This window comes from Trachypithecus francoisi, unplaced genomic scaffold (assembly GCF_009764315.1).
Source record: "Trachypithecus francoisi isolate TF-2019V2 unplaced genomic scaffold, Tfra_2.0 Lachesis_group10, whole genome shotgun sequence".
NCBI classification, from domain to species: Eukaryota; Metazoa; Chordata; class Mammalia; order Primates; family Cercopithecidae; genus Trachypithecus; species Trachypithecus francoisi.
In genome coordinates this window covers 73,949,324-73,974,271 of record NW_022681455.1, presented here as the reverse complement: position 1 = coordinate 73,974,271, position 24,948 = coordinate 73,949,324, and the positions used below count along the sequence as shown (strand labels likewise).

At 46.9% G+C, this 24,948-nt stretch overlaps 2 protein-coding genes across 8 annotated transcripts in view; one reads left to right on the top strand and one right to left on the bottom strand.

Moving 5' to 3' along the window:
- Positions 1-512, top strand: part of SLC5A11 (solute carrier family 5 member 11) — a 68,857-nt gene extending 68,345 nt beyond the window's left edge. Inside the window, 1 exon segment of the mRNA XM_033217717.1 lies at positions 210-512. Coding sequence (XP_033073608.1) covers positions 210-415 — 206 coding nt within the window. The 3' untranslated portion in view covers positions 416-512.
- Positions 513-7,563: 7,051 nt separating this feature from the next.
- ARHGAP17 (Rho GTPase activating protein 17) overlaps positions 7,564-24,948 on the bottom strand; it is a 98,554-nt gene continuing 81,169 nt past the window's right edge. For 4 of the 7 annotated variants that reach the window (XM_033217711.1, XM_033217716.1, XM_033217714.1 and 1 more), the window contains 3 exons: positions 24,068-24,237; positions 19,089-19,709; positions 7,564-8,440 (listed from right to left, as the gene is read on the bottom strand). In XM_033217711.1, coding sequence (XP_033073602.1) covers positions 8,310-8,440; positions 19,089-19,709; positions 24,068-24,237 — 922 coding nt within the window. In that variant the 3' untranslated portion in view covers positions 7,564-8,309. Of the gene's footprint in view, positions 8,441-16,021; positions 16,071-17,948; positions 17,997-19,088; positions 19,710-24,067; positions 24,238-24,948 lie in introns of all 7 variants that reach the window. The other 3 variants (XR_004438827.1, XM_033217712.1, XM_033217713.1) reach the window with 3 other exon arrangements.

Sequence of the window (24,948 nt, the reverse complement as noted above, 5' to 3'; positions counted from 1 at the left end):
TGAGCCGAGATCACACCATTGCACTCCAGCCTGGGTGACAGAGTGAGGCTGTCTCAAAAAAAAAAAAAAAAAATTGGGAGATTTCAGCTGGGAATGGTGGTTCATGCCTATAATCCCAGCACTTGAACACACCTGGTGAGTGTCCCCGTCTCGCCTCTCTGGGAGACACAGACCACCTCTATGGTCTTCCTTTGCTGGGTTCTTTCTAGGTGACATGACCCCAAAGCAGTCCAAAGTCGTGAAGGCCATCCTGTGGCTCTGTGGAATACAGGACAAGGGCAAGGAAGAGCTCCCAGCCAGAGCAGAACCCGTCATAGTTTCCCTGGAAGAAAACCCCTTGGTGAAGACCCTCCTGGACGTCAACCTTATTTTCTGCGTGAGCTGTGCCATCTTTATCTGGGGCTACTTTGCTTAGTGTGGGGTGAACCCAGGGGTTCAAAGGCTGTTTCTCTTCAATGCTCCATTTTTTTAATGAAAGAAAAAATAATAAAGCTTTTGTTTGTTTACCACAAGGCTTCTAAGTGTTTATAGACCATTTTCTGTATTTTGTTTTTTTTTTAGTAGAGACGGGGTTTCACCGTGTAGACCAGGATGGTCTCGATCTCCTGACCTCGTGATCCACCCGTCTCGGCCTCCCAAAGTGCTGGGATTACAGGCTTGAGCCACCGCGCCCGGCCTATAGACCATTTTCAACATGACACTTAGTTCTTTTTTTCTTTTTTTTTTTTGAGACAGTGTCTCGCTCTGTCACCCAGGCTGGAGTGCAGTGGCATGGTCATAGTTCACTGCAACCTCAAACTCCTGGGCTCAAGTGATCCTCCCTCCTCAGCCTCCCAAGTTTCTAGGACTGCAGGTACACATCACCATGTCTACCTAATTTTTTCTTTTTTTTAAAGAGATGTGGTCTATGTTGCCCAGGCTGGTCCTGAACTCTTGGCCTCAAGTGATCCCCCCCACCTCAGCCTCCCAAAGTACTAGGATTACAGGCATGAGCCACCACGCCCAGCCTCTTTTCTTCTTGAAAATAATGAAGGTTAGAAGATGGAAAGAGGAGAGACATGTAAAAGCTTCCTTTCACAAAAGACAGTTATTCATTCTTCTTATCCATTGTGTAATATCAATACCCAAATTCAAAGGGATAAAGAGGCAAAGGGACTCACAGGACCTTTTAGCATTCGAACTTGTCCAGCTCATCTTCACAGTGCGAAGAATGGGACCTGCATTCTATCTCTTGCCTTCCACTATGGCTGGCTTTGGGTGAAGGTCCCCAAGAGTTTTCTCACTGTGATACTTCCTCCTAGATATTTCTTGGAAATAGATCCAAGTTGGTACTCTTGAAATCTTGTGCTATAAGAAAATCAGGGAATTGTGTGCACTTCTCAAGTTCTGGCTTAGACTGTTTTGTTTTTGAGACAGGGTCTCGCTCTGTCACCCAGGCTGGAGTGTAGTGGCGCCCTGACAGCTCACTGCAGTCTTGACTTCCCGGGCTCATGTGATCCTCCTACCTCAGTCTCCTGAGTAGCTGGGACAACAGACATGCACCACCATGCCTGGCTAATTTTTAAAATTTATTTGCAGAGACATGGGGGGCGGGTCTCTCCTATGTTGCCTGAGCTGGTCTCAAACTCCTGGGCTCAAGCAATCCTCTTGCCTTGGCCTCCCAAAGTGCTGAGATTACAGGCATGAGCCACGCACCCAGCCTTAGACTGTTTCTTTGCTTAATTCCCCAGGATGATGCTTCCCTAAAAAGCAGCAGCCAGGTGGATGGGCATCTCAATGAACTTCCCCACCAAAGGCCAGTAAGGCTTTGACCTGCAGGGCAGTGGCCTCCTGTTCTGGGTAGAGCCAGCCTCCTCAGCTTTCCTGCTTTGGGCCTGATGGAGTCTGATGGAATGACCCATTAGGGCTGCGTTTGCCACGTGCAGAGCTAACAGCAGGCAGGGCCAACCGAGAGAGCCCTGAGACCATCTCTGGAGTAGCCCAGGGCCATGAACCATCCAGGCCTGGGATAAGGTTGGGTGGTGGGGTGGACTAGAGCCTCTTCCTGGCCTGACAGAGGTGGAAAGCAGAGGAGTCTCTCGGGCGACCCCAATTTCCAGGCCAGAGGAAAACAAACAGGACTCCCCGGGGCTGAGGAGCTGCTCACCCACTTAATCCTCCGGTGATGTCTTTCCGGTTCCTACTTGATGCCAACAGCTGGGACTGGCCTGGTGCACAGGCAAATGTATTGGCCCAGCCTCCACTCTGCTCAGAAGGCCCAGCTCTCTACACAAATCCAAACAGCAGCAGTGGGCTGGACAAAGGGCACCCCCAGCCCTCCTGGGAAGGGGTATGAGTGGGGAACTGGCTGTTAACATGGCTCTAGGCAGGAGCTTGGGATGGTTCTGGAGCAAGTGGGCTCAAGGAGCAGTCTTCACCGAGAAGGCTGAGCTTCTGCCTCCAAGGCCCACAGGAGGGGAGTGGGCGGCATGGGGGGCTTCCACTACAGTCCTGAGCTCCCCGTCCAAGCCTGCCCCTCACACTGAGACCTCTGTTGCCTCTGGCTGGGGTCAACAGTATGTTTCAGCAGGAACACATTGAGCTGTCACTATGATAGCTCGGGCCACCTCCATCTCTGCCTGGTCTCCTGACTGGCCTTCACACATCCAGTCTTCCCCATTCTCCAGTCATGGGCAGGTTAGGCAACTCGGATGAAGCCAATCCCCTGCTTAGAATCCTACAGTGACCTTCCCACTCTCAGGATGAAGTCTGCAATCCTTTGCATTCCTTGTTTGTTTTTGTTTTTGGAAAGGGTCTCTCTCTGTTGCCCAGGATGGAATGCAGGGTATAACCATGGCTCAACGCAGCCTCGAACTCCTAGGCTCAGGTGATCCTCCCACCTCAGTCTCCTGGGTAGCTGGGACTACAGGTACACACCACCACGCCTGGCAATTTTGTTGTTGTTGTATTTTGTGGAGAGGGCATTTTGCCATATTGCCCAGACTGGTCTCCAGCTCCTGGGCTAATGTGATCCACTTGCCTTGGCCTCCCAAAGTGCTGGGATTACAGGTGTGAGCCCCCAAATATGGCCTTTTTTCTTTTTTCTTTTTGTTTACAGACGGGCTCTTGCACTTTGTCACCCAGGCTGGAGTGCACTGGCATGATCATGGCTCACTGGAGCCTTCAACTCCTGCTTCAGCCTCTTGAGTAGCTGGAACTACGGGCATTTGGCCACCATACCTGGCTAATTTTTTTTTTTTTTTTTTTTTGTAGATGGGGTCTTACTATGTTGCCCTGGCTGGTCTCAAACTCCTGGCTTCAAGCAATCTGCCCACCTCAATGTCTCAAAGTGCTGGGATTAAGGCGTGAGCCACTGTGCCCAGCCGGCTGAGAGATTTTAAACGTTCTCACCACAAAAAACAAATAATGGAGGTGATGGATATGTTAATTAGCTTGATTTAACCATTCTGCAATGTGTACATATAAAAAAACACATCGTATACCATAACTTTTATCAATTTAAAAAACCAGTGCAGTGCAAATACAATTTACAGATGTGCATAGAAACTGAATTCAGGCCAGGTGCAGTGGCTCACATCTGTAATCCCAACACTTCAAGAGGCCAAGGTGAGTGGATCACCTGAGGTCAGGAGTTCAAGACCAGCCTGGCCAACATATCAAAACCTCATCTCCACTAAAAATACAAAAATTAGCTGGGCATGGTGGTGGTTGCCTGTAGTCCCAGCTACTTGGGAGGCTGAGGCAGGAGAATGGCTTGAACTTGGGAGGCGGGGGTAGCAGTGAGCCAATATTATGCCACTGCACTCCATCCTGGGCAACAGATCAAGATTCCATCTTAAACAAATAGAATGACAATTAAAAACCCCAAATTCAAATACAAGTAGAAAGAGTGAAAATAGAACCCTGATGTTTTTTGTTAGGTTGGGAGAGGTTCTTCCTTCTATCAAATATCCCCCTCCCCACATATCATTTGTGATGATGTTTCATGTGCGAAGCACAGACCCTAAAGTGACCCTCAATAATCCCTACTTCCTGAGAAGTGGATCCTTCCCCAGTCCAGCCTCAAGATAAGACCCCAGCCCTGGCTGCTGCCTTGACTGCAGCAGATGAAAACCCTGGACAGAGGACCCAGAGAAGCTGTGCCTGGAGTCCTGACCCACAGGGACTATGAGAAAATGAATGTGTTGTTGTAAGCTGCTAAGTATGTGGCCATCTGTCATGCTGCACTGGATAACTGACACGAGGGGCATGGTGTGTGAACGCATGTATGCATGTAAAGGAGGGGTTGGCTGGAGAAGGTGTGGGAGGAGGAGAGTTGCCTGCATAGCTGTGTGGGGTCTACACAGCCATGTACCTCCTTTGGAGGGTATCAAGTAGAAGTCATTTGGTTGCCACTAAGAGAAACAAACCCAAAGAGGGACGCTTGTACCAAAAACAATCAAGCACTTTATTGTGAGCATACAAAGGCAAGAAATGCAGAAACGGCTTCAGGGACACGAACCGGGAGCTGGGAGGGTTTTAAAAACCAAGCCCTACACTCTCTCCCTCTAATCTTTTGTCTCTGCCTCTCCGCATATCTGCTGACTTCTCCCTCTGCAGGCAGGTTTTCTCTACTACACAGAATCCACGGTGGTGGCAGGAGGGCACCCACAGCTCCGTGCCGGGAGACAGGGGTCCTGCCTGCTGGGGAAGAGACTCAGGGCCCACGCCTGTGCGAACCCATGTGGGACAGGGTGGGGATGGCCACGTGTGCAGCCTGTTGTGGGCAGTGGAGAAATTAAGGGAGTCCTTGACTTGCTCCCCCACTCCCTTAGCTGGCAGCTCAAGTAGTCTTGGTCACTTCTTGCCTTTGGTAGCACCAGACACTGTGGCTTCGCCACACCAGCACATCTCTCTAGCTCCACCAATGAGATATGAGAGAAGTGCAAGCCCTTAGCTGAGAAGCATCCCTATGAGTGAGGTGCTTGCTGCCCAGTCTGATGCAAAACCCTGAGACTGTGGGTCCGAGGCCAGAGGCGTCAGAATATGGTGGGGAAATGGTGGGAGGAGACCTCAGGGAGAAACCAGGAGGGTTTGTCTTAAGACCTTCAAATAGGAGCACTTGTGGGACTCACTGGGCTGGGGAGAGCACTGAGAACTGCAGCCCCAACAGAGGAACGGGAGTCAATCCACGGAGCTCCCAGAGAACCAGGGCCATCACGACAGTCCAGGATAGGGTCACTCCAACAGCATCCAGGACAGGGTCACTCCAACAGCATCCAGGACAGGGTCACTCCAACAGCATCCAGGACAGGGTCACTCCAACGGCATCCAGGATAGGGTCACTCCAACGGCATCTGAATTTTTTTTTAAGACGAGATGGTGCAGGTGGGGGAGTAGGGACAGGAAGTCTGAGCGCAAGGGCCTCTTCCTATAAGAAACTACTGTGTAGAGAAGGGAAGGAAACAATCCGAAGGGCAGATGGCCAGCGCCCTTCTGGACGGCCAGAAATGGCCACTATGGGTTCAGATTCTCTACCTCTCTGACGGTGGGTAGGCTGGAAACAGTGTGCCATGTGCAGTGCCAACGTAGCACAATGCCCCCAGCAGAAGGAATCCCAGTCACAGGAATGGCAAAGAAAGAGGATCCAGGTGCCTCTCCTGGCCCTGCCGGTGGGATGCTGAGTCACGTACCTCACACTACACAGTTCTGTTTGGTCCTTTTTTTTTTTTTTTTTTGAGACAGAGTCTCACTTTGTTGCCCAGGCTGGAGTGCACTGGCGTGATCTCAGCTCACTGTAGCCTCTGTCTCCCAGGTTCAAATGATTCTCCTGTCTCAGCCTCCTAAGTAGCCGGAATTACTGGCGTCCGCCACAGTGCCAAGTTAGTTTTTTGTTTCTTTAGTAGAGATGGGGTTTCACCATGTTGACCAGGCTGGTCTCAAACTCCTGACATCAAGTGATCCTCCCACCTCGGCTTCCCAAAGGGTGGTCTTTACCTTTGACACATACACAGAGTCAAATGATTTTCATTGTTTTGAAGTTTGCAGCTGTCAGGGTAGGAAGATTGCTGCAAACAACAGGAGAGTAAAAACTGAATGAGGCTTTTAAAATAATGAGGTAGGGTTTGCTGTATTTCAGAATCAGCAATGACGAACACATGCTACGTTCTGGGCAGGATGTCAGCATGGATGTTCCTCGTCCCCAGGTGCCAACAGCATCTCCTTGACAAGCGCCTACGTCCCTGCTTCCTCTAGAGGACAAGTTCAGGCATCATGATGGGAGCATCTCCGAGGTTCCATGGAGACACCTGACCGTGGACAGCCAGGTTCCTGGAGAAGGTGCTCAACATGGAGCATCGGCCTACACAGAGGCTTCACTTTCTCTGCAGGGTTTGTTCTGTGGCTAACGGAGGGTACAGAAAACTAACAACACATGGGTGGCACAGGGGAAGAGTGAGCCCTAAGCCGATGAACATTCAAGATATGGGGGCAAATGGGCTTACAGGAGCATATTTTCAAGGTAATTAATGTAGGGAGTACTTTGAGGGCACAGGAAACTGAGTAAAGATGAAAATGTGGGCTGCGCATGGTGGCTCACACATGTAATCCCAGCACTTTCGGAGGCTAAAGTGGGAGGACTGCTTGAGGCCAGAACTGAAGACCAGCCTGGGCAACACAGCAAGATCCCTGTCTCTAGAAAAAAATTATTTAAAAATTAGTTGGGTGTATTGCCATGCATCTGTACTCTCGGCTACTCGGGAAGCTGAGTTGGGAGGATGGTTTGAGCCCAGGAGTTTGGAGGCTGCGGTGAGTTATGACTGTGCCACTGCACTCCTGCCTGGGCCACGGAGTGAGATCTGTTTCAAAAAAACAACAAGGGAAATGTGATTGCCCTTTTTAAACCAGGCTTAAGTCAGTTCGTAGTGGAAAGAGGTCCAGTGTCTTCTAAGCAGGGACTTAGACACTGACACACCTAGCAAACTTGATCAATAGAAGGCTCAGGGCAGCCAACTCTGGCAGCGTGTCCTGCTCTGTTCCCGAGAGAAAACGGTCTTATCTGGGTCACAGGAAAGGAAGGCGCTATCATGAGACCAGCTGTCCAGAGCCTCAGCCTCACTTTGCTCCAATTCCCCATCAGCTCTCCCCTACTATTTCAATCCTGGCAGAGACGGGATAATTTTCACGCCTTGGATAGGGCATGAAAGCACCAGCCATTGGAAGAGGGGCTCTCCATAGCAATTTACAGCTGCTGACGAATGCACCGACCCAGTGCGGCTGAGCTCCTGTGAGCTGCTCCGGGAGTCTGAGTATCTCTAGATGGAAAGAAAGAGATGCCAGTACTGGGAGGACCAAGGGTGCCGCCTTGACCAGAACCTGCACTGAGGGATGGCCAGTCTAGGAGGTCTCTGGGGCACCTGGTGGCCTTTTTCACTGCTGTGACCTTGCTCTCTGTTTCTTCAAATTCCTACAGCTACAATTAGACCCTCTCCCTCAACATGTCTCAGCCACAATCCTATCTGGAGTGGCAACACATACAAACTCATGCACACACACACGCACGCCACAATTTGTCTCCAAGAATCATGAAGTTTTCATATAAACCACAGAATATATTTAATTCAAATTAAACATGAAACTAGAATAATGTTCGGTCCTTATCAAGTAGCAATTACATTGTTTAAAAAAAAAAAAAAGAACAGTACATTTCTGTCTACATTCCGGCAATCCAACGAGGCGGCACGGGTCACATCCAGTTTGACAAGGTGACAGAGCCAGCAGTCACCATCCAAGGGCATGGTTCTGAGGGGACTGGGGAGACACAGACGATACATGACACAAAAAGACTCTGCAGCAAGTCTGAAGAACAGTAGCCTCCCTCCTAATACATAAGAATGAAAGTCCAGGTAGCAGAGAGTAGGCCACTTGCATAAAGAGCGCATTTTATTAAATAGATAGTTAACGCACTGCTTCTTACTCATTCCAAGTTGCTGTAGGTGCTGCCCGCGTTAACAGCAGGGGCAAAAGCTTCCTATGCACGTTTCAGCAGGAATACTCTCTCCACTCCAGGTATTTCTTTGTTTTGGATTTTTTTGGCATTATTTCCTTCCCATGTGAAGAAAGCCAACTTCTTCAAGACACAGGTCATTCAGCTTCAGTGGCGGCCTCCAGGTTCTCCTAGGGCCGTGCAGAAGGCCAAGTCCCGCACAGTGAGGCCCTCCTTTGTCCTCCACGGAAAGCTTTTCACTGTTCTGTCTGCAAAGGAAGAGGTTTGCCTGCCCCTGCTCCACTTGCCAGGGTGGAAGGGGTGGAGGGCTGGGAGGGGGCTTTCTTCACAGGGCAGTGCTCTCGGTATCATTGTCTATATCCAGCAGGATGCGGCCAGGCACGTCTTTGCTGGCTGAGTCTGAGTGCATTTCAGGAAAGATGCTGCGATGTGGTTCTGAAACCCTGGAATTGGAGTCTGGACAAAAACATGAGGAAACATGGTATCAATGAGGGGTAACCCCTGAGAGGTCACCTGAGGGTGCTTTGAGAAGAGAGGCTGGGACGTTTCAGGGTCAGCCCATGCACACAGAGTCCCTTGCAAGAGGCCTCATCAGCTCTTAGAAGCCAAGTGATACCTTTGTGACCCCAGAGGGCAGCTGAGTGGCACAGCCTCGCCTCTGGGCTCTGATGTTGCTTGCTAGGAGCCCGGGGCAGCCCTTGGAGATGCAGCTTTCAAAGGATTTGCTTGCTTTGATGGAAGAAAGGAAGCCTCATTCTTCCCAAGGCCTCTAATGCATGAGATGAACCCTCCTGATGGCCCCTGGGCTGCCCTGGGAAGAGGTCTCTCCTCGAGACTGCTGGGTTTTCCTCCTGTTACTAACACTAGGACCTCACCTTCAGCACTAGCAACATTTGGGCCTGAATTATTTGTTGTGGTTGTCCTGTGCATTGTAGGTGTCACCCAACAGATGCCAGTGACATGTAGCCTCCCCCCCAGTGTGACAACCAAAAATGTCTCCTGTGCATCACAGATCACTGGGGAAGTTTAAACTGTCTCCAGAAGCTGCCAAGTGTCCCCTGGGGAATCACAATCACTGCTGACTGACATCACTGAGGCAGACTAAGTCTCCTGCAAATATTAACTTCCCCTTCTCTGTCTAATACACCTCGAATGCCATTTTCATGTCTTACTATGTTGGCTGAAATTCCTTCAGCAAGGTGGCAAACATATGGTGCTCATGCTGTTGTCCCCCTCTCCTATGCTCTTCCCAGAGGCCAGTGGGTCTCAGATTCATTTATGCATGAACAAATATTTACTGAGCACCTCCCAGGTGCCAGGCACCATTCTACCTGCTGAGGACGCAACACTGCACAAGACAGGCACAGCCTCAATGAAGCCCATGGTCAAGTAGGCGAACCAAGGGGATCTTAATTACAACAAAAGGGCTGGCTTCTCTAGTAGATGTGGGTTCTGGCAAATTATGAGAGCCTCATTAGGTATTTTAGGGCTGGTGTAAGAGAGAAGAGAGATGTTTTGTAGTTTTGCTTTACTGGGTTAGAGGTAGCCATGGCAGGCAGCAGTGAGGGAGTGGGAGGAGGAGGTAGTTTGCTGGGACGTCTCACATTGAGGCTCGAGAGCTGCTTCTCCCCTGCTTGCTGTGGTGCAAAATGACATCCTGCCTGTCCTTGCCGGGAGCTAGTTTTGAACTTATTTCTGTTCGACCTGCTCCTGTCTGCGCAGGCACAGCTTGAAAACGCTGGTGCACTCCGGGGAAGCTCACTGCTTCGAGACTTGTTCCAGCTCTACCCCTTCCACCTTCCTGTCCCTACAGTTCTGAGCTGTAAGATCTATTTACTCCCTGGGACATCCTTTTTCTCACAGTGAATCCTCGGTTGTCCCTCAAGGTTTCCTACATACCACAACTCAGAGAAATTTCTAGATTTATGGAGGTGCCAAGGTGTCAAAGAGTTCAGGTGCTGAATGTCATTTCAGACAATTCAGGCCTTGTGATAACTATAAAACCAATGACACTGTGCAGAATTGCACCACCCTATGGTGCAGTCAAAGGTGGTCTGTATGCACAGAATAGGAGCTGTCTTAGATTTGTCCTAAGCAGAACAGAAGTCAACGAAGGCAGGGACTGTGTCTGTCTTGTTCACAGTGTATCCTCAGTACCTAAAACAGTGACCGGCAAATAGATGTTCAATAAATTTTGTAGCTGCACACTTGGATGGTTGGATGGATGAATGAAGAGTCATCTAGAGCAACCATCTTTCCAATCCTCCGTTCTTACATCTTCAGGCAAAGAAGTAGCTGTGACTTGAAGACCATACCAGTATAAGAAAATCACTGCAAATGCAATCTTTTCCCCATTATTTTGGCCCCTAAAAACAGAGGGGGCTACCAGCCTGTGTCTCTTCTCAGCCCAGAGTTTACCAGAAACTATGGAACAGACATGACCTGGCGGGGAACGCATGATGCAAAGGCACTGTGCATACGGATGAGATTTCCACTTGTTAATATCTGTGTTCACATGCAAGTTAACGCCTATCAGCCACGAAGCCCTTCCACAGCTGCTCTCTTTTTCTTATACATCACATATATATACTTTTTAGATTTATGCCTTTCTAAATTTTTCTATTTATGATCCACACACATTATTTATTCGAGGGGAAAAATGTTGGGGCGTAAAGGAAATCCCTTACTCTGCCTCCCACCTGCCCCATCTGGTTTCCCCAGCCCCTCTCTATTCCTACATGAATCATCCCTGAAAGAATGACTTTGTTTACACACAAAAAGTAGAAAGAATTACAGCAACTTGTACAGAACTAGTTTTCAGAAAGAGACTTCATCACAGTAGCTAACATTAAAAAAAAAAAAAAGTTTTTTGAGATAGGGTCTTGCTCTGTTGCCCAGGCTGGAGTGCAGTCGTGCAATCTCAGTTCACTGCAGCCTCCACCTCCCAGGCTCAAGCGATCCTCCCACCTCCGCCTCCCGAGTAGCTAGGACTACAAGCATACGCCACCATGCCTGGCTAATTTTTTGTATTTTTGGTAAGAGACAGGGTTTCACCATGTTGACTGGGCTGGTCTTGAACTCTTGGCCTCAAGCGATCCTCCCACCTCAGCTTCCCAAAGTGCTGGGATTACCAGCATGAGCCACCATGCCCAGCCTCGGTAGCTGACATTACTATAGAGCACTTACAACCGAGAGTGTACTATACACCCATACTTTATTACATCGTCTCACTGAACCCCTACTAACTAATCCTAAGGCAGCAGAAATAAGAGAGGGAGACTCAGAGGCTCTATTCCCTGCTCAAGGTGACACAGCCAGGGTGGACCAAAGAGGATCCCAGCCAGATGAGTTGCACTCTGGCTCTTCACATTACATTTTCCCTCCTCCCCAGAGGAGTGTGTAAATCCTTGGGTGAGGGTCCTCAAAGACATTATCTGAGATCATTGTTTCAGTCTTAAACACTCTGGTTTGTTGTAAAAAGGAGAAAATGGTTATTTCAGAAAGACATCTGTAAGAACCTGGTTTGCCTGAAATACCTCTAAATCTTTCTGGCTATGAACTCGTATATTAACTGCACCCCAAGAAGGGCTGGTTTCTGAGCATATGCTTGGAGCTAAGTTCATACAAGATACTGTTCTTAAAAAAACAAAATAGGCTGGGCATGGTGGGATGATGGTGTGAGCCCAGAAGTTCGAGACCAGTCCAGGCAACACGAGACTCCATCTCTATGAGAAAAATACAAAAATTAGCCAGGTGTGGTGGCGCATGCCTCTAGTCCCACCTTCCAGCTACTTCGGAGGATCGCTTGAGCCCAGGAGGTCAAGGCTGCAGTGGGCTATAATCACACTGCTGCACTCTAGCCTGGGCAACAGAGCAAGAACCTATCTCTTTAAAAAAAAAAAAAAAAAAGAGAAAGAAATAGGGGATGACCTCCAGTACCAGCCTCAGCCCAAAGGCAGAACTTGATATAGTTCATCACAGATTTGGGGCTCTGACAAATGTAACCAGGTTCCTTCCTGAACTGAGTATCTTATCCAGGAAACAGAAGCGGATATTTAACAGCTGGAAGTGGAATGTTATCACTAAGGGTATGGTTCTAGAAGATTTACTTATTACTTCAACAATTTTGAATACGTGCTTTCGGTTGTGAACCCACCCTTCAAGAAGTCCAAGGTGATTCTGATAGCCACTTCGACAAGTAACAGATCCAAACATGCCCTTGAAAGTAAGTGGTGCAGGCACAATTACAGGGCGAATAAACTCCCTCCCCCTCTCCACCACCCATCCCTCTTCTCAGACCTAGGGTATCAGGGAATGCCTTCCTTCACCAGTTAACGGTTTGAGTCTTAAACACTCTGGTTGACTGTTGTAAAAAAGAGATAAAGGTTATTTTAGAAAGACACCTGTAAGAACCTGGTTTTCTTTAAACACCTCTAAACTTCTCTAGGAATTTATATATTATTTGCATTCCAAGAAGGGCTGATCTTTGAGCATACTGCTTGGAGCTAAGTTTATATAACAAGTATTATATTTCAAAATTAAAAAAAGCAAATAACCAAACAAAAAAAGAAACCTTTTATTGGAGGTCTCTTTTCTGTTCTGTTTTTGTTTTTAAATAAAATATCTACTGTATGAACTTAGTTCCAAGCAATATCCTCAAAGACCGGCCCTTGGAAGGCAGAGAATATATAAATTCACAACCAAAGAGGTTTAGGGTGTTTTTAAAAAGCAGGTTCTGGCTGGGTGTGGTGGCTCATGCCTGTAATCCCAGGACTTTGGAGGCTGAGCTACTCAGGAGGCTGAGGCAGGAGAATGGCTTGAACCTGGGAGGTGGAGGTTGCAGTGAGCTGAGATCGTATCACTGCATTCAAGTCTGAGCAACAGGGTAAGACTAACAAACAAACAAACAAAAAGCAGGTTCTAACAGGTGTCTTTCTAAAATAACCTTTTTCTCCTTTTTACAATATAATACCTGTCATATAAACTTAGCTCCAACCAGAGTGTTTAAGACCCAAACCATTATTTCTTCAGATAATGTCTTCACTTTCAGGATCCACACCCAAGGATATACACAACTCTTTTGGGAAAGAGGGAAAATGTTAGGGTGATTAAGAATGATGGAGCCAGGCGCGGTGGCTCATGCCTGTAATCCCAGCACCTTGGGAGGCAGAAGTGAGTGGATCACTTGAGGCCATGAGTCGAGACCAGCCTGGCCAATATGGCGAAACCCCGTCTCTACTAAAAACACAAAAATCAGCCAGGTGCTGCCACACCTACCTATAATCCCAGCTATTTGGGAGGCTGAGGCAAGAGAACTGCTTAAACCAGAGAGGCAGGGGTTGCAGTGTGCCAAGATTGCACCACTGCACTCCAAAGTAGGCGACAGAGCAAGACTGTCTCGAAAAATACATAAAATAAATAAACAGAAGAATGACAGTCCAACCAATCTGGCTTTGATGCTCTTTGGTCTAAGTAGAATTGTGTAATTTTATCAGGAGCTGATGACTTCTCGTCAGTTTTCCAGGGCTATGAGCGACTTTGAGTCAACTATTCAGGAGTGATTCTGTTCAAGTCTCACTGGATGTTATCTTGACACAATTCTGATTATCTACTTATTAAAAATAAACTGCAAGTAGAAATAGAAGCCACTTAAATATCCAACTAAGAGTAATAATACATCTGGTTGATGAAACATTATGTAGTCACTGAAAAACATGGTTCCAGGCCGGGCGCAGTGGCTCATGCCTGTAATCCCAGCACTTTGGAAGGCTGAGGTGGGCGGATCATGAGGTCAAGAGATCGAGACCATCCTGGCTAACATGGTGAAACCCCGTCTCTATTAAAAATACAAAAATTAGCCGGGCGTTGTGGCGGGCACCTGTAGTCCCAGTTACTCAGGAGGCTGAGACAGGAGACTGGCGTGTACCTGGGAGGCGGAGCTTGCAGTGAGCTGAGTTCGAGCCACCGCACTCCAGCCTGGGTGACAGAGCAAGACTCCGTCTCAAAACAAAAAACAAACAAAAAAACCATGGTTCTAAAAATTATATTATCATATGAGAACGAGCATATGATGTAAAGTAAAATAAAATGATTCAAATCTATGTCAAATAATTATGCTCATGTACCTCCTTTTTAGAAAAACTAAAAGAAAAAAGGGGCAGGCGCAGTGGCTCACACCTGTAATGCCAGCACTTTGGGAGGCCGAGGTGGGCAGATCATGAGGTCAGGAGATGGAGACCATCTTGGCTAACATGGTGAAACCCTGTCTCTACTAAAAATACAAAAAATTAGCTGGGCGTGGTGGCGGGTGCCAGTAGTCCCAACTACTCGGGAGGCTGAGGCAGGAGAATGGTGTGAACCTGGGAGGCGGAGCTTGCAGTGAGACGAGATTGCACCACTGCACTACAGCCCAGGGAACAGAGGGAGACTCTGTATCAAAAATAATAATAATAATAAAAAGAAGTAGAATATCAATGGCAGACTTTTTCAATTGTATAGCTACGGTTGATTTCTTATTATTTCCATTTCTCAAGAGTTTTAATATCCATGCTTATTTTTATTTATCTGAGACAGAGTCTCACTCTGTCACCCAGGCTGGAGTGCAGTGGTGCGATTTCAGCTCACTGCAACCTCCACCTCCCAGGTTCAAGCAGTTCTCCTGCCTTGGCCTCCCAAGTAGCTAGGATTACAGGCACCTACCACAACGCCCAGCTAACTTTTTATATTTTCAGTAGAGACAGGGTTTCTCCATGTTGGCCAGGCTGGTCTTGAACTCCTGACCTCAAGTGATCCACCCACCTCCTCCCAAAGTGATGGGATTACAGACATGAGCCACCATGCCCTGGCTCATGCTTATTTTTAAAAAGGCATTACTTCCATGACATAAGAAGGGTGAGAGTTTAAAAAGCAAACACTATGAAATTAGCCAGCAAAGTGTCTAGGCTTATGGCTACTATGTGAGTCATTTGGTCTATCTGTGGTACAGTGGACTAATGCCTCACAGTCTCAGGCTCACTAAATTATACGAATGTACTTGTTAACTCCTTCTGCAGAGCATTGTCTTTTTAACCCATGAAAGAACTAAGATTCAAAAAAACAACTGGTGCATCAGAATCAAAATATGGATACCTGGGTCCCATCCCCGGTCTCCTCTGTTTGGGTCCTAGTAGGCTAGATGCGGACGTTTGAGTTTTTAAAATCCTGACATGTGAATCTAACATAGAAATCTGATTAAAACTAGTTTCTTCTAGACAAAAATGATAAATAGCAGGCCAGGCACAGTGGCTCATGCCTATAATCCCAGCACTTTGGGAGGTTGAGGTAGTGGATCACCTAAGGTCAGGAGTTTGAGACCAGCCTGGCCAACATGGTGAAGCCCCATCTCTACTAAAAATAAAAAAATAGCCAGATGAGGTGGCAGGAACCTATAATCCCAGGTACTCAGGAGGCTGAGGCAGGAGAAGCGCTTTAACCTGGGAGGCGGAGCTTGTAGTGAGCCAAGATCGCGCCATTGCACACCAGCCTGGGCGACAGAGCGAGACTCCATCTCAAAAAAAAAAAAAAAAAAAAAGATAAATAGCTAGCCTTCATTTAGATCCACTGTATATTAAGAACTGTAACTGGCTATCAAAATAACCTTGGACTTTCTAACAATTTAGACAGATGTCACCACTTTACAGATAGCCAGGTTGTGCCTGGCCTATGTTATACCAAGAGCTGAAATTCTAACTCAGTCAGGTCCGACTCCATGATGTGTGTTCTTTCTACTATACCTCAAGTTTGCCTAATATGGAAAAGAATGGAAATTAAAGAAGTAACAAGGCCAGCCCTGTGACCACCTGTTCCACATCTGGGCACACACTTAGTATTCCAAATGATTGCAGCAAGCATCAACAAAGCCAGGCCTTCAGTGCATGCACTATTAGTAGGGACGCAAGCAGGCAGGGTTAGGGTGGCTGGTTAGTAACAGGCGTGAGTGCACAAATATGATCATCAAGTAGCAAAAATGCATTGGCCAATCAGGTGCCTTTTCCTTACCATTAAATATTCCAATCTCAGTTCTTACTGAATATGGCAGGTCATACATCTAAATTATTTAATAAAACGTTTAAATTAGAATACTCTTTGCTAAAATCTATTACTTCAAAAGTAGCAAGATGTAAACTCTTTTCCATGGGAATTAAAACTCTTACTGCTCTCTACAGTCACAATTAACAGGAGACTCAAAATGACGCCAGAATCCCGGCATCCTCCAGTGCTGGTGCTGAGCTGTGAGAAGTCGGCTGCCAAACCTGCTTGGCAACAATAATCTCCCCCAAGAGTTTATATTAATCCCATTAGCCTTAACCCAACTCTTTAAAACTCTAACTTAATCCAATTCTAAAGGAATAATCTGTTTTCAGGAATTTGTCCATCTAAAGTTTTCTAAGTGAAAACATTATGTCATAATGAAGGACCATCCTGTCCAAGGAAGTTATATTTTTTTCCTCCTTGAAAAACCTAATGGCTATAGCCAAGAATGGTTAATAGCAGTATGATCAACACTAGCAGATTCAAAAATTCTAAATGTTGGCCTTCTGTGTACTTTCAATGGCAGGCCAGGGGATTTTAAGATAGTACAGGTTAATTCGGTAATATAAAGATTACCGTGGTGGTCACCGTGTGGTGACCTGGAATTTCTTGAGTTAGGAGAATTCATAGCATAGATTGGTTTTTAAATAGCTAATATCTTAGGGAAACATACTTTCAATGTAAAATTTCACTTATCTAATAATTACAGCAGTATATTACAATGTTATAGCAGATCAATAAAGTAAACTTATGGAATAAATATACCCCAGGTAACAATGGTATTAAAGAATAGGCATAATTCTGGTTTGGAATCTTTCATTTAAAAAGAAGGAAATATCTGAGAATTACATTTTGGTGTGTCACAAGCATGAAATTGTGGAATCGTGCCTGGGCCTCCTCCCTGTTTTGAAGGCTACGCTCTGGTTTTCCACTTCTGGTTCCTACAGAAAGTCTTACTCAGACCTAAACTGTGAGCACTCCGGCTAAGGGCCCCACAGTAGGCGTAAGGCTCAGGTCAGCTGATTAAAGCAGCTGTACACATAATGAGGGCCTTACGCTGTCCACATGTAGACCCAGCGGCAGACTTAGATGAGCTCACAGTGCCTTTTAAAAAGTTCGTATGGTTTAATAAAGCAAAATGGAAGCATGCTAGAATGCAAAGGAATTTAAAAGAATTCTGTGTAGGGTATTTGGGGGAAGATTTTTTTAATTTTTTGGCCTTGAGAATTTAAAATATCAAATTAAGAAGCTCCATGCAGTTAACTTGCACTTAAGATACAAAAATTTAAAATTAAAGCTCAAGACACAAAGGACACAATCTCCTCCCGTGCTGACGGCGCCCGGGTCCCCTTTGGTTGGATGTTGGTGAGCCCATCAGTGACAGGTAAGTCACACTGGGAAGAGTAGACTGCTGGTAAGAGGCTCACCAAAAAGACAAAAGATATTACTTTTTTTTTTTTTTTTTTTTTTTAAGAGACAGGGTCTCACTCTGTCATGCAGACTGGAATGCAGCGAGCAGTGACACAATCACTACCACTGCAGTCTCGAACTCCTGGGCTCAAGCCATCCTCCTGCCTCAGCCACTCAAAGTACTGGGACTACAGGCACCAGCCACTGTGCCTGGCCCCTAAGAAAGAAGATACTCTTCAAGAGCAGCTTAAAATCAGGCTCTTGATCTACTGACATCTACTCCTTGAATATGAAGCACTGCAGCTCAAAGTGCTTCTGATAAAAATAAGAAAAGTCTATATGCTACAGAAAGGATGGCTCATTGGCTGTCAGGGCACAGGGTCTAAAGGTTGCTCCTGAGTACACAGTCAAAAGCACATATGCAAAACATGGCTACGCAGGAGCATGTGGAGCTGTGGGGCAAGTTGCTCAGGCCGTTACAGACCTTAGTCCTGGACACCTTCCCCACCTGTGCGGGCACGAGGAAGGGCATCTATTGGGAAACAAACAAACAAACCAACGTGGCTGTGTTGTTTTCAAAATAAAAGCTCTGATGTCATCAGAAAAAAAGTTATTAACCATTTATAACATGTGCAAATTATGTATTAAATTCCTGAAAAAAGTTATTAAAATATATTGTTAGAATCAGTTAACCATCACCCTTTGGATTAATGGATTAATGGATTAACAGCTTCTTTTCCAAAAGTGCCTCCACTTAGAACAATTTAAACTGGGCTGCTGTAAGAAATTATTTGAGGTCCCTAATTACCATTTTTTAAAACACAGTAGAAAACCCCATATCCATCCTTAAATTTAATAATAAATTAGAGCATTTGGGATGGATATATTTTTGAAATCTTAAATAAAATGGTTATGTTCTAGACTATTAAAAATATGCGATTAGGTAGTCCACTAAAACCTGTACAATCACCACCACTTCAAAACAGGTTCCCACTGGGTCTATAGGAAACTCTTCATTCTTCCCTTCCAAGCCATTAGAGGCCAGCACTCTGATATGACTGTACCCTGAGATCTCCCTTTTGGAGCATTCAATTTGGCATAAATCATGTTTTTTAAAGTTATACCTGAAATTCTGTACTTAATATGAACATTTTTACTCTTAGAAGTACTTAGAAGTACTGTTTAAGCATTTTAATGAGGAATTCACTAAGAAATAAAGTTCATGCTCGTGTTGTAAAATACCTTCCACCTGGATTAAAAGTCATTATGTTTAGAAAAATGTAAACGTACATAGGTCTTAAACACACAAGCAACTGTAAGTCAGGGGTTGGCAAACTTAAAGGACCAGGTAGTAAATGTTTCCAACTTTGTGGGCCATATGATCTCTGGTCACGACGATCCAACTCCGCTGTTTTAGCACCAATGCAGGCACAGACAATATGTTAACAAATGGCTGTAGCTGTGTTCCAATAAAACTTTAATGACAAAAACTGGCTGCAGGACAGGTTTGGCTTGCAGGTGCAGTTTGCTGATGCCTGGTATAAATCAAAGCTTAAATAAAATGGAGTAGTACAAAAGCAATGTAGAGCAGACAGGGAAATACGGGCATTGATGTCCTACTTACCCGTCACTATCTTGGAAGCTGTCGGTGCTGCGTTGGTGAGGCTGCTGTCCCCAGCTGAGTGGACACCAGGAGGATGGGGGGGTGGGGGCACGCTGGGCCGGTTCCTTGGCTTTGGTACTGGTCTCGGTCTTGGTAAGGTTCCAGCATGTGGCTGTGCAGTCTCAAGGTTACCCCCCACCAGGGTCTGAGGAGCTGGCAGGCTGGGGTTCTGTTTTCCTAGGGGCGGAGTACTGGGGGGCGTTGGAGTTTGGGGAGGGGTGTGAGATGGCTGCTCAAGTCCATGCTCACTGGGCAATGTCACGGGGTTGGGAGGGCCCTGGCTATTGGGCTTGGTGTGCATCAGCGGCGTGACCTGCGTAGGGGGCTGTGGCGGCGGGTGATTGGGAGCTTGGATTGGAGACAGGCTGCTGGAGTACCTCCGGGGTGCTGAGAGCTGGGAGGGGGCGGAGGGCTGGCCTGGAGGCTGGCCCGCGTGCTGAGTGGGAGGAGAGGGGCTTCGGGTGGGTGGCTTTGGTGACAGACTGGGTGGATGCTGAGATGTTCCTGAAGAACTCTGGCCCCCGGGGTGGCCAGGAGGTGGGTTGCCTGGTTTCGGGGGTGCTGGAGCGGGTTTCTTAACGGCTGCACAAAGAGAGAAAAAACACCTTTCAGTAGGAACAGTGAGGCAGCAACCACCACCGCCCTGGCCAGGAGCCCAAATTTAACCCCGCCAGTAATAAACCACAGCATCATGTGCCTCTGATGAGAGGTGGTCAGGCGGGCACCACACTGTGTCTTCCTCCCCAAAACCCATAACCCTAGTCTAACCATCAGAAGAACATCTGACAAACACAAATTGAGGGCCTTTCTTCAAAAGGCCTGACCAGTACTCTCCAAAACCGTCAAGGCCATAGAAAAGCACAGAAAGATGGAGAACGTGTCACAGACCGAAGGAGACTAAGAAGATACGATTTGGGAGGCCGAGACGGGCGGATCACGAGGTCAGGAGATCGAGACTATCCTGGCTAACATGGTGAAACCCCGTCTCTACTAAAAAATACAAAAAACTAGCCGGGTGAGGTGGCGGGCGCCTGTAGTCCCAGCTACTCGGGAGGCTGAGGCAGGAGAATGGCGTGAACCCGGGAGGCGGAGCTTGCAATGAGCTGAGATCCGGCCACTGCACTCCAGCCCCGGCGACAGAGCGAGACTCCGTCTCAAAAAAGAAAAAAGAAGATACGATGACTACATGCAATGTGGGCTCCTGGATGAGATCCTGGGACAGAAAATGGACATGAGTGGAAAAACTAGGGAAATCTGAATAAAATGTGGAGTCTAGTTAATGGTAATGAAGCGCAAGGTGCAGTGGCTCACGCCTGTAATCTCAGCACTGTGGGAGGCCAAAGCAGGCAGATCACTTTAGCGCAGGAGTTCAAGGCCAGCCTGGGCAACGCGGCAAAACTCCATCTCTACAAAAAATAAAAAAATTAGCTGGGAGCGGTGGTGTGCGCCTGTAATCCCAGCTACTCATGAGGCTGAGGTGGGAGGATGACGTGAGCCCGGGAAGTCCAAGGCTGCAGTGAGCTGTAATCATACCACTGAACTCCAGCCTGGGCAACAGAGCGAGACCATTAAAAAAAAAAAAAAAAAAAAGTGGGGGCGGGGTGAGGGGACTGGCCCCATGTTGATTTCTGAGCTGGGGTAAAAGTACCATGGTCATGTAACACATTAACAACAGGGGAAACTGAGTAAGGGGCATACAGGAACTCTCAGCATTATCTTCGCAACTTTTCTATTCAAAATTACTCCAAACTAACAAGTTTATTTTAAAAATTAAGTACATTCTGCACGTTTGAAAGGTCTTTAAAGGTCTATCGTTTTGAAAATTCAACAAGAAGGAAACTGTTAACAGAGGCCACCCGAATAACACAGAAGTGCTGCCCTCAGCCCGCTGAGCAGCCTCCTCCTTAGGTCCCCATGGGAAGACACAGAAAGAGGCAAGAACAGCCAGGAGGGACCACCAAGCAGGACTGGTTCACCCGACATAACATGACCCCTGACCCCACGCCACCTTCTCCTTGAGAGCTTGATTGGTTTGACCAGTCTTAATAACAGAACTTCTACCAATTCCAGAACCATTTGAGTTAACAGACATGTCCTGGACAAAAGCATGAATAAATATGGAAGAGCTGCCTTAGAATTATTTCTCTAAAGAGAACTGAATCACATCACTCTCCTCCCTATACCAGCTGAGATCAGGGATGGGAACCTGGTACTGAGGAGGGCAGGAGGGAAAACGACAGATCTGGGGCTCTGGTTTTGGGCTGGGAGGGGGAGGGGGAAAGGAGAGACTTTAGCCTTTTTCAAACTCTGCTAAGATCCTACTGGTTCCCCAAGAAAAAAGAGAAGGAAATGAAGGAAAGAAATGAACATGTATCACTGTTCACATATCACCAGTACCAAGTAAGGCCTTTTATATAAATTATGCACATTATAATTTATATAAATGATCTCATTCAAGTCTCATAAGCTCATTGCAGGGCAAGCTCTGTTATCGCCATTTTCACAGAGAAGAAAACTGAGGCCTGAAGAGGGCCAGTGTTTGGTAATAGGCCACACAGCTAGTAAGGGGCAGAACAGAGACTCCTGCCCGTGACATGTGGACTCCCTGAATGCTTTTTCCTCATCCTCCTTCCTCTATTCCTTGGCTGCCTGTTTACAGGTCCCAGAATTCAGGATTAAAAAGGGTAAAGTCTTGGTGGCTCATGCCTGCAATCCCAGCACTCTGACTGGCTGAGGCAGGAATATCACTCAAGACCAGCCTGGACAACACAGTGAGATCCTGACTCTACAAACAAATAAACAAAGTGGCCAGGCATGGTGGCATGTGCTTGTGGTACCAGCACTTTGAGGGGCCAAAGTGGGAGGATCACTTGAGTCCAGTGGCTGAAGGATGCAGTGAGCTATTATCACGCCACTGCATTCCAGCATGGGTGAGAGAATAAGACCCTGCCTCTAAAAAACATAAGAAAGGAAAAAAAAAAAGAAATAAAAAAAAGAAAGAAAAAATAAAGTGTACTCTGCTACACTGGTCTGGAACTTTCAACCCTGGAACTCAGAAACCACCAACCAGTTTACATTATCTGTACTCCGGAATGCCATCAGCATTTTTTTAAAAAGTCTAGTTTTCTGTTCTAAGCAAAAATAATTATAAATTCACTGAATAAAAGTTCGTTCCTGACATTTAAGGGTGTGAAGAGGATGAGGAGCGGGAGCATGGGAGCAGAGTGTCCAGGGAAGGGGGCTGGGAGAAAGGGAGGCCTTGTCTGAGACCACCTCAGAGGCGCAGAGGGTGGGTAAGGCAAAAAGAATCAAACCGGTCCTGCAAAGAAGCCTGAGAGCTGTGATTTCGGGAAGCAGGAAAGACTCCGAATGTGGCTGTGAGGAAAAGAGTCTTCTTAACCCAAAACCAGAGTCACACCTGGAATCTAGGTACAGAAGACTAACTTCCCTGAAGGATCAGCTGAGATCCTGATGACGGTGGCCCAGAGAGACAGCCTTAAGAAGGATAAAGTGGGGGTCTGCAACCAAGAAGTGGACCCGAATCTGCCTCCCTGCCTATAATTCGTAGAAATGCCACTAACATTTCTGTAGTGCTTTATAAAGACCATGCTTTCATAGACAGACACAGTGAATTTAATCCATTTTTTTTTTGAGATGGAGTCTTGCTCTGTTGGCCAGGCTGGGGTACAGTGGCACAATTTTGGCTCACTGCAACCTCTGCCTCCCAGGTCCAAGCGATTCTCCTGCCTCAGCCTCTTTAGTTGGGACCACAGGCGTGCAGCACCATGCCCGGCTAATTTTTGTCTTTTTAGTAGAGATGGGGTTTCAACATGTTGGTCAGGCTGGTCTTGAACTCCTAGCTCAAGCGATCCGCCCACCCCAGCCTCCCAAAGTGCTAGGATTACTGGTGTGAGCCACTGCGCCTGGCCTCTCTTTTTTATTTTAGAGATGGGGTCTCACTCTGTTGTCCAGGCTGGAGTGTGGTGGTGCAATCATAGCTCACTGCAGGCTCGACCTCCTGGGCTCAAGAGATCCTCCTGCCTCAGCCTCCTGAGTAGCTGGGACTATAGGTGTGTGTCACCACACCCAGTTAATTTTTTAAAAATTTTTTGTAGAGGTGGGCTCTCACTATATTGACCAGATTGGTCTCCAACTCCTGGCCTCAAGCGATCTTCCTGCCTCAGCCTCCCAAACTGCTGGGATTATAGGTGTGAGCCACCATACCCAGCCGGAAGAAGTGATTTTTGAGGTGAGACCTGAATGTTAAGAAGAAACCATGTGAAGATATGGGACAGTATGTTCTGGAAGCGCTAAGGAGGGGATGAGCTTACATCATTCAAAGAACCAACAGCAGAGTGTGTTGAGAGGGGGGAGTGTAAGCTCTGGGCTCAGAGGTAGGCCCCACCAGCATGCAGAGAATCCAGGGTGAGAAGTTTGCATGGAAGCCACTGAAGAGTTTAACCAACAGATGACATGATCTGCTTGGAGGTTTAAAGCAATTCCCCTGGCTGCTGGTTGGAGGACTGCAGGGGAGACAGGTGGGAGCAGTTCACAAATCAGGACCTAGAAAGCTCTCACCCCAATTCTGAGGCAACAGTGGCTCCCAGACCCACAAAGCTAAGAAGTACAGAGGCCGTGGTAGTCTCCAGACAGAGTGAGGGCTTGGGACACCAGGAAAACTGGGAGCATTTCTGCAGAATGGACTTTTTGTTTGTTAAGCTTTGTCACGCCTAAGGAAAAGCTAAATGTCTGTTTTTCTGTTCTCGATTTTTTCCTTTTTCTTTAATGACTTCTCTCTTGAATGACTGAATTTTCTGCTTGCCATTTTACAACAGACACAGAAAAGATCTGGCCACAAGCCTCACCATCTGAATCCTTGCGCTAATTTACAGAGGTCTGCACAACCTTCCCTGAGGACAAGGAGGAGGGTGGCTGCTTACCTCGGCGCAGAGTATGTGGGCTGGGCCCTGCAGCACTGTGAGGTGGGCCCAGGGAGAGCTGGTGGGAGCTGGCAGCTGCCTGGGCCTGGTTTTGGCCGGAGGCTATCTGACTGTTGTTTCTCCCTGGTGCTGGCGCAGCTGCAGACGCAGGGTCCTTGGGTTTGGGAGGACTAAGAGGAGTAAAAGTCCAGTTAGACGTCAGACAATCCCAGCTAGAAAATCTGAACATACTGCACATAAAACACAAGATTCCAAGCAGAGTTTTCACTTTGGCAGGAAGGACAAGGATCTGAAATTCTAACTAGCTCGCACTGGGCTTATAAAGCTAGTGTTTACTTGGTGCCATATAAAGAGCTAACGTATACTTGGTGTCATTTTTTTTTAAGAGATGGGATCTTGCTATGTTGCCCAGGTTGGTCTCAAATTTCCAGACTCAAGCAATCCTCCTGCCTCAGCATCCTGAGTAGCTGGGACTATAGGACTATTTATTTTATGAGATTCATTGCATCAGACTGGACTCCAAGGACTCTGCCACTCCAGTATCATGAGAGAGATCATTTCAAAGCAACCAATGCGGAGTTTTCAGCTCTACTGTGTTTGGACTTAAATTGGGCAGTACTATTACAATCACGAACGGGCTTTTAGATGCTGACATATATACTATACAAAACTAAGCAAAAGCCACGGTAAAATAAGACTCTAAATGATAAAGGGCTTGATTATTATCAATAACTTGAACTGAAGGAGAACTCAGAGGCTAAATGACTACTCGAAGTCCAGAGTTGGTAGCAGCAGGATAGAGATCAGAACTCACGCTTCCTGTTTCCTGGCCCAGAACTTTTTATACCAAACATTAAAGCTCCATTTTGTCAAGGTCACCA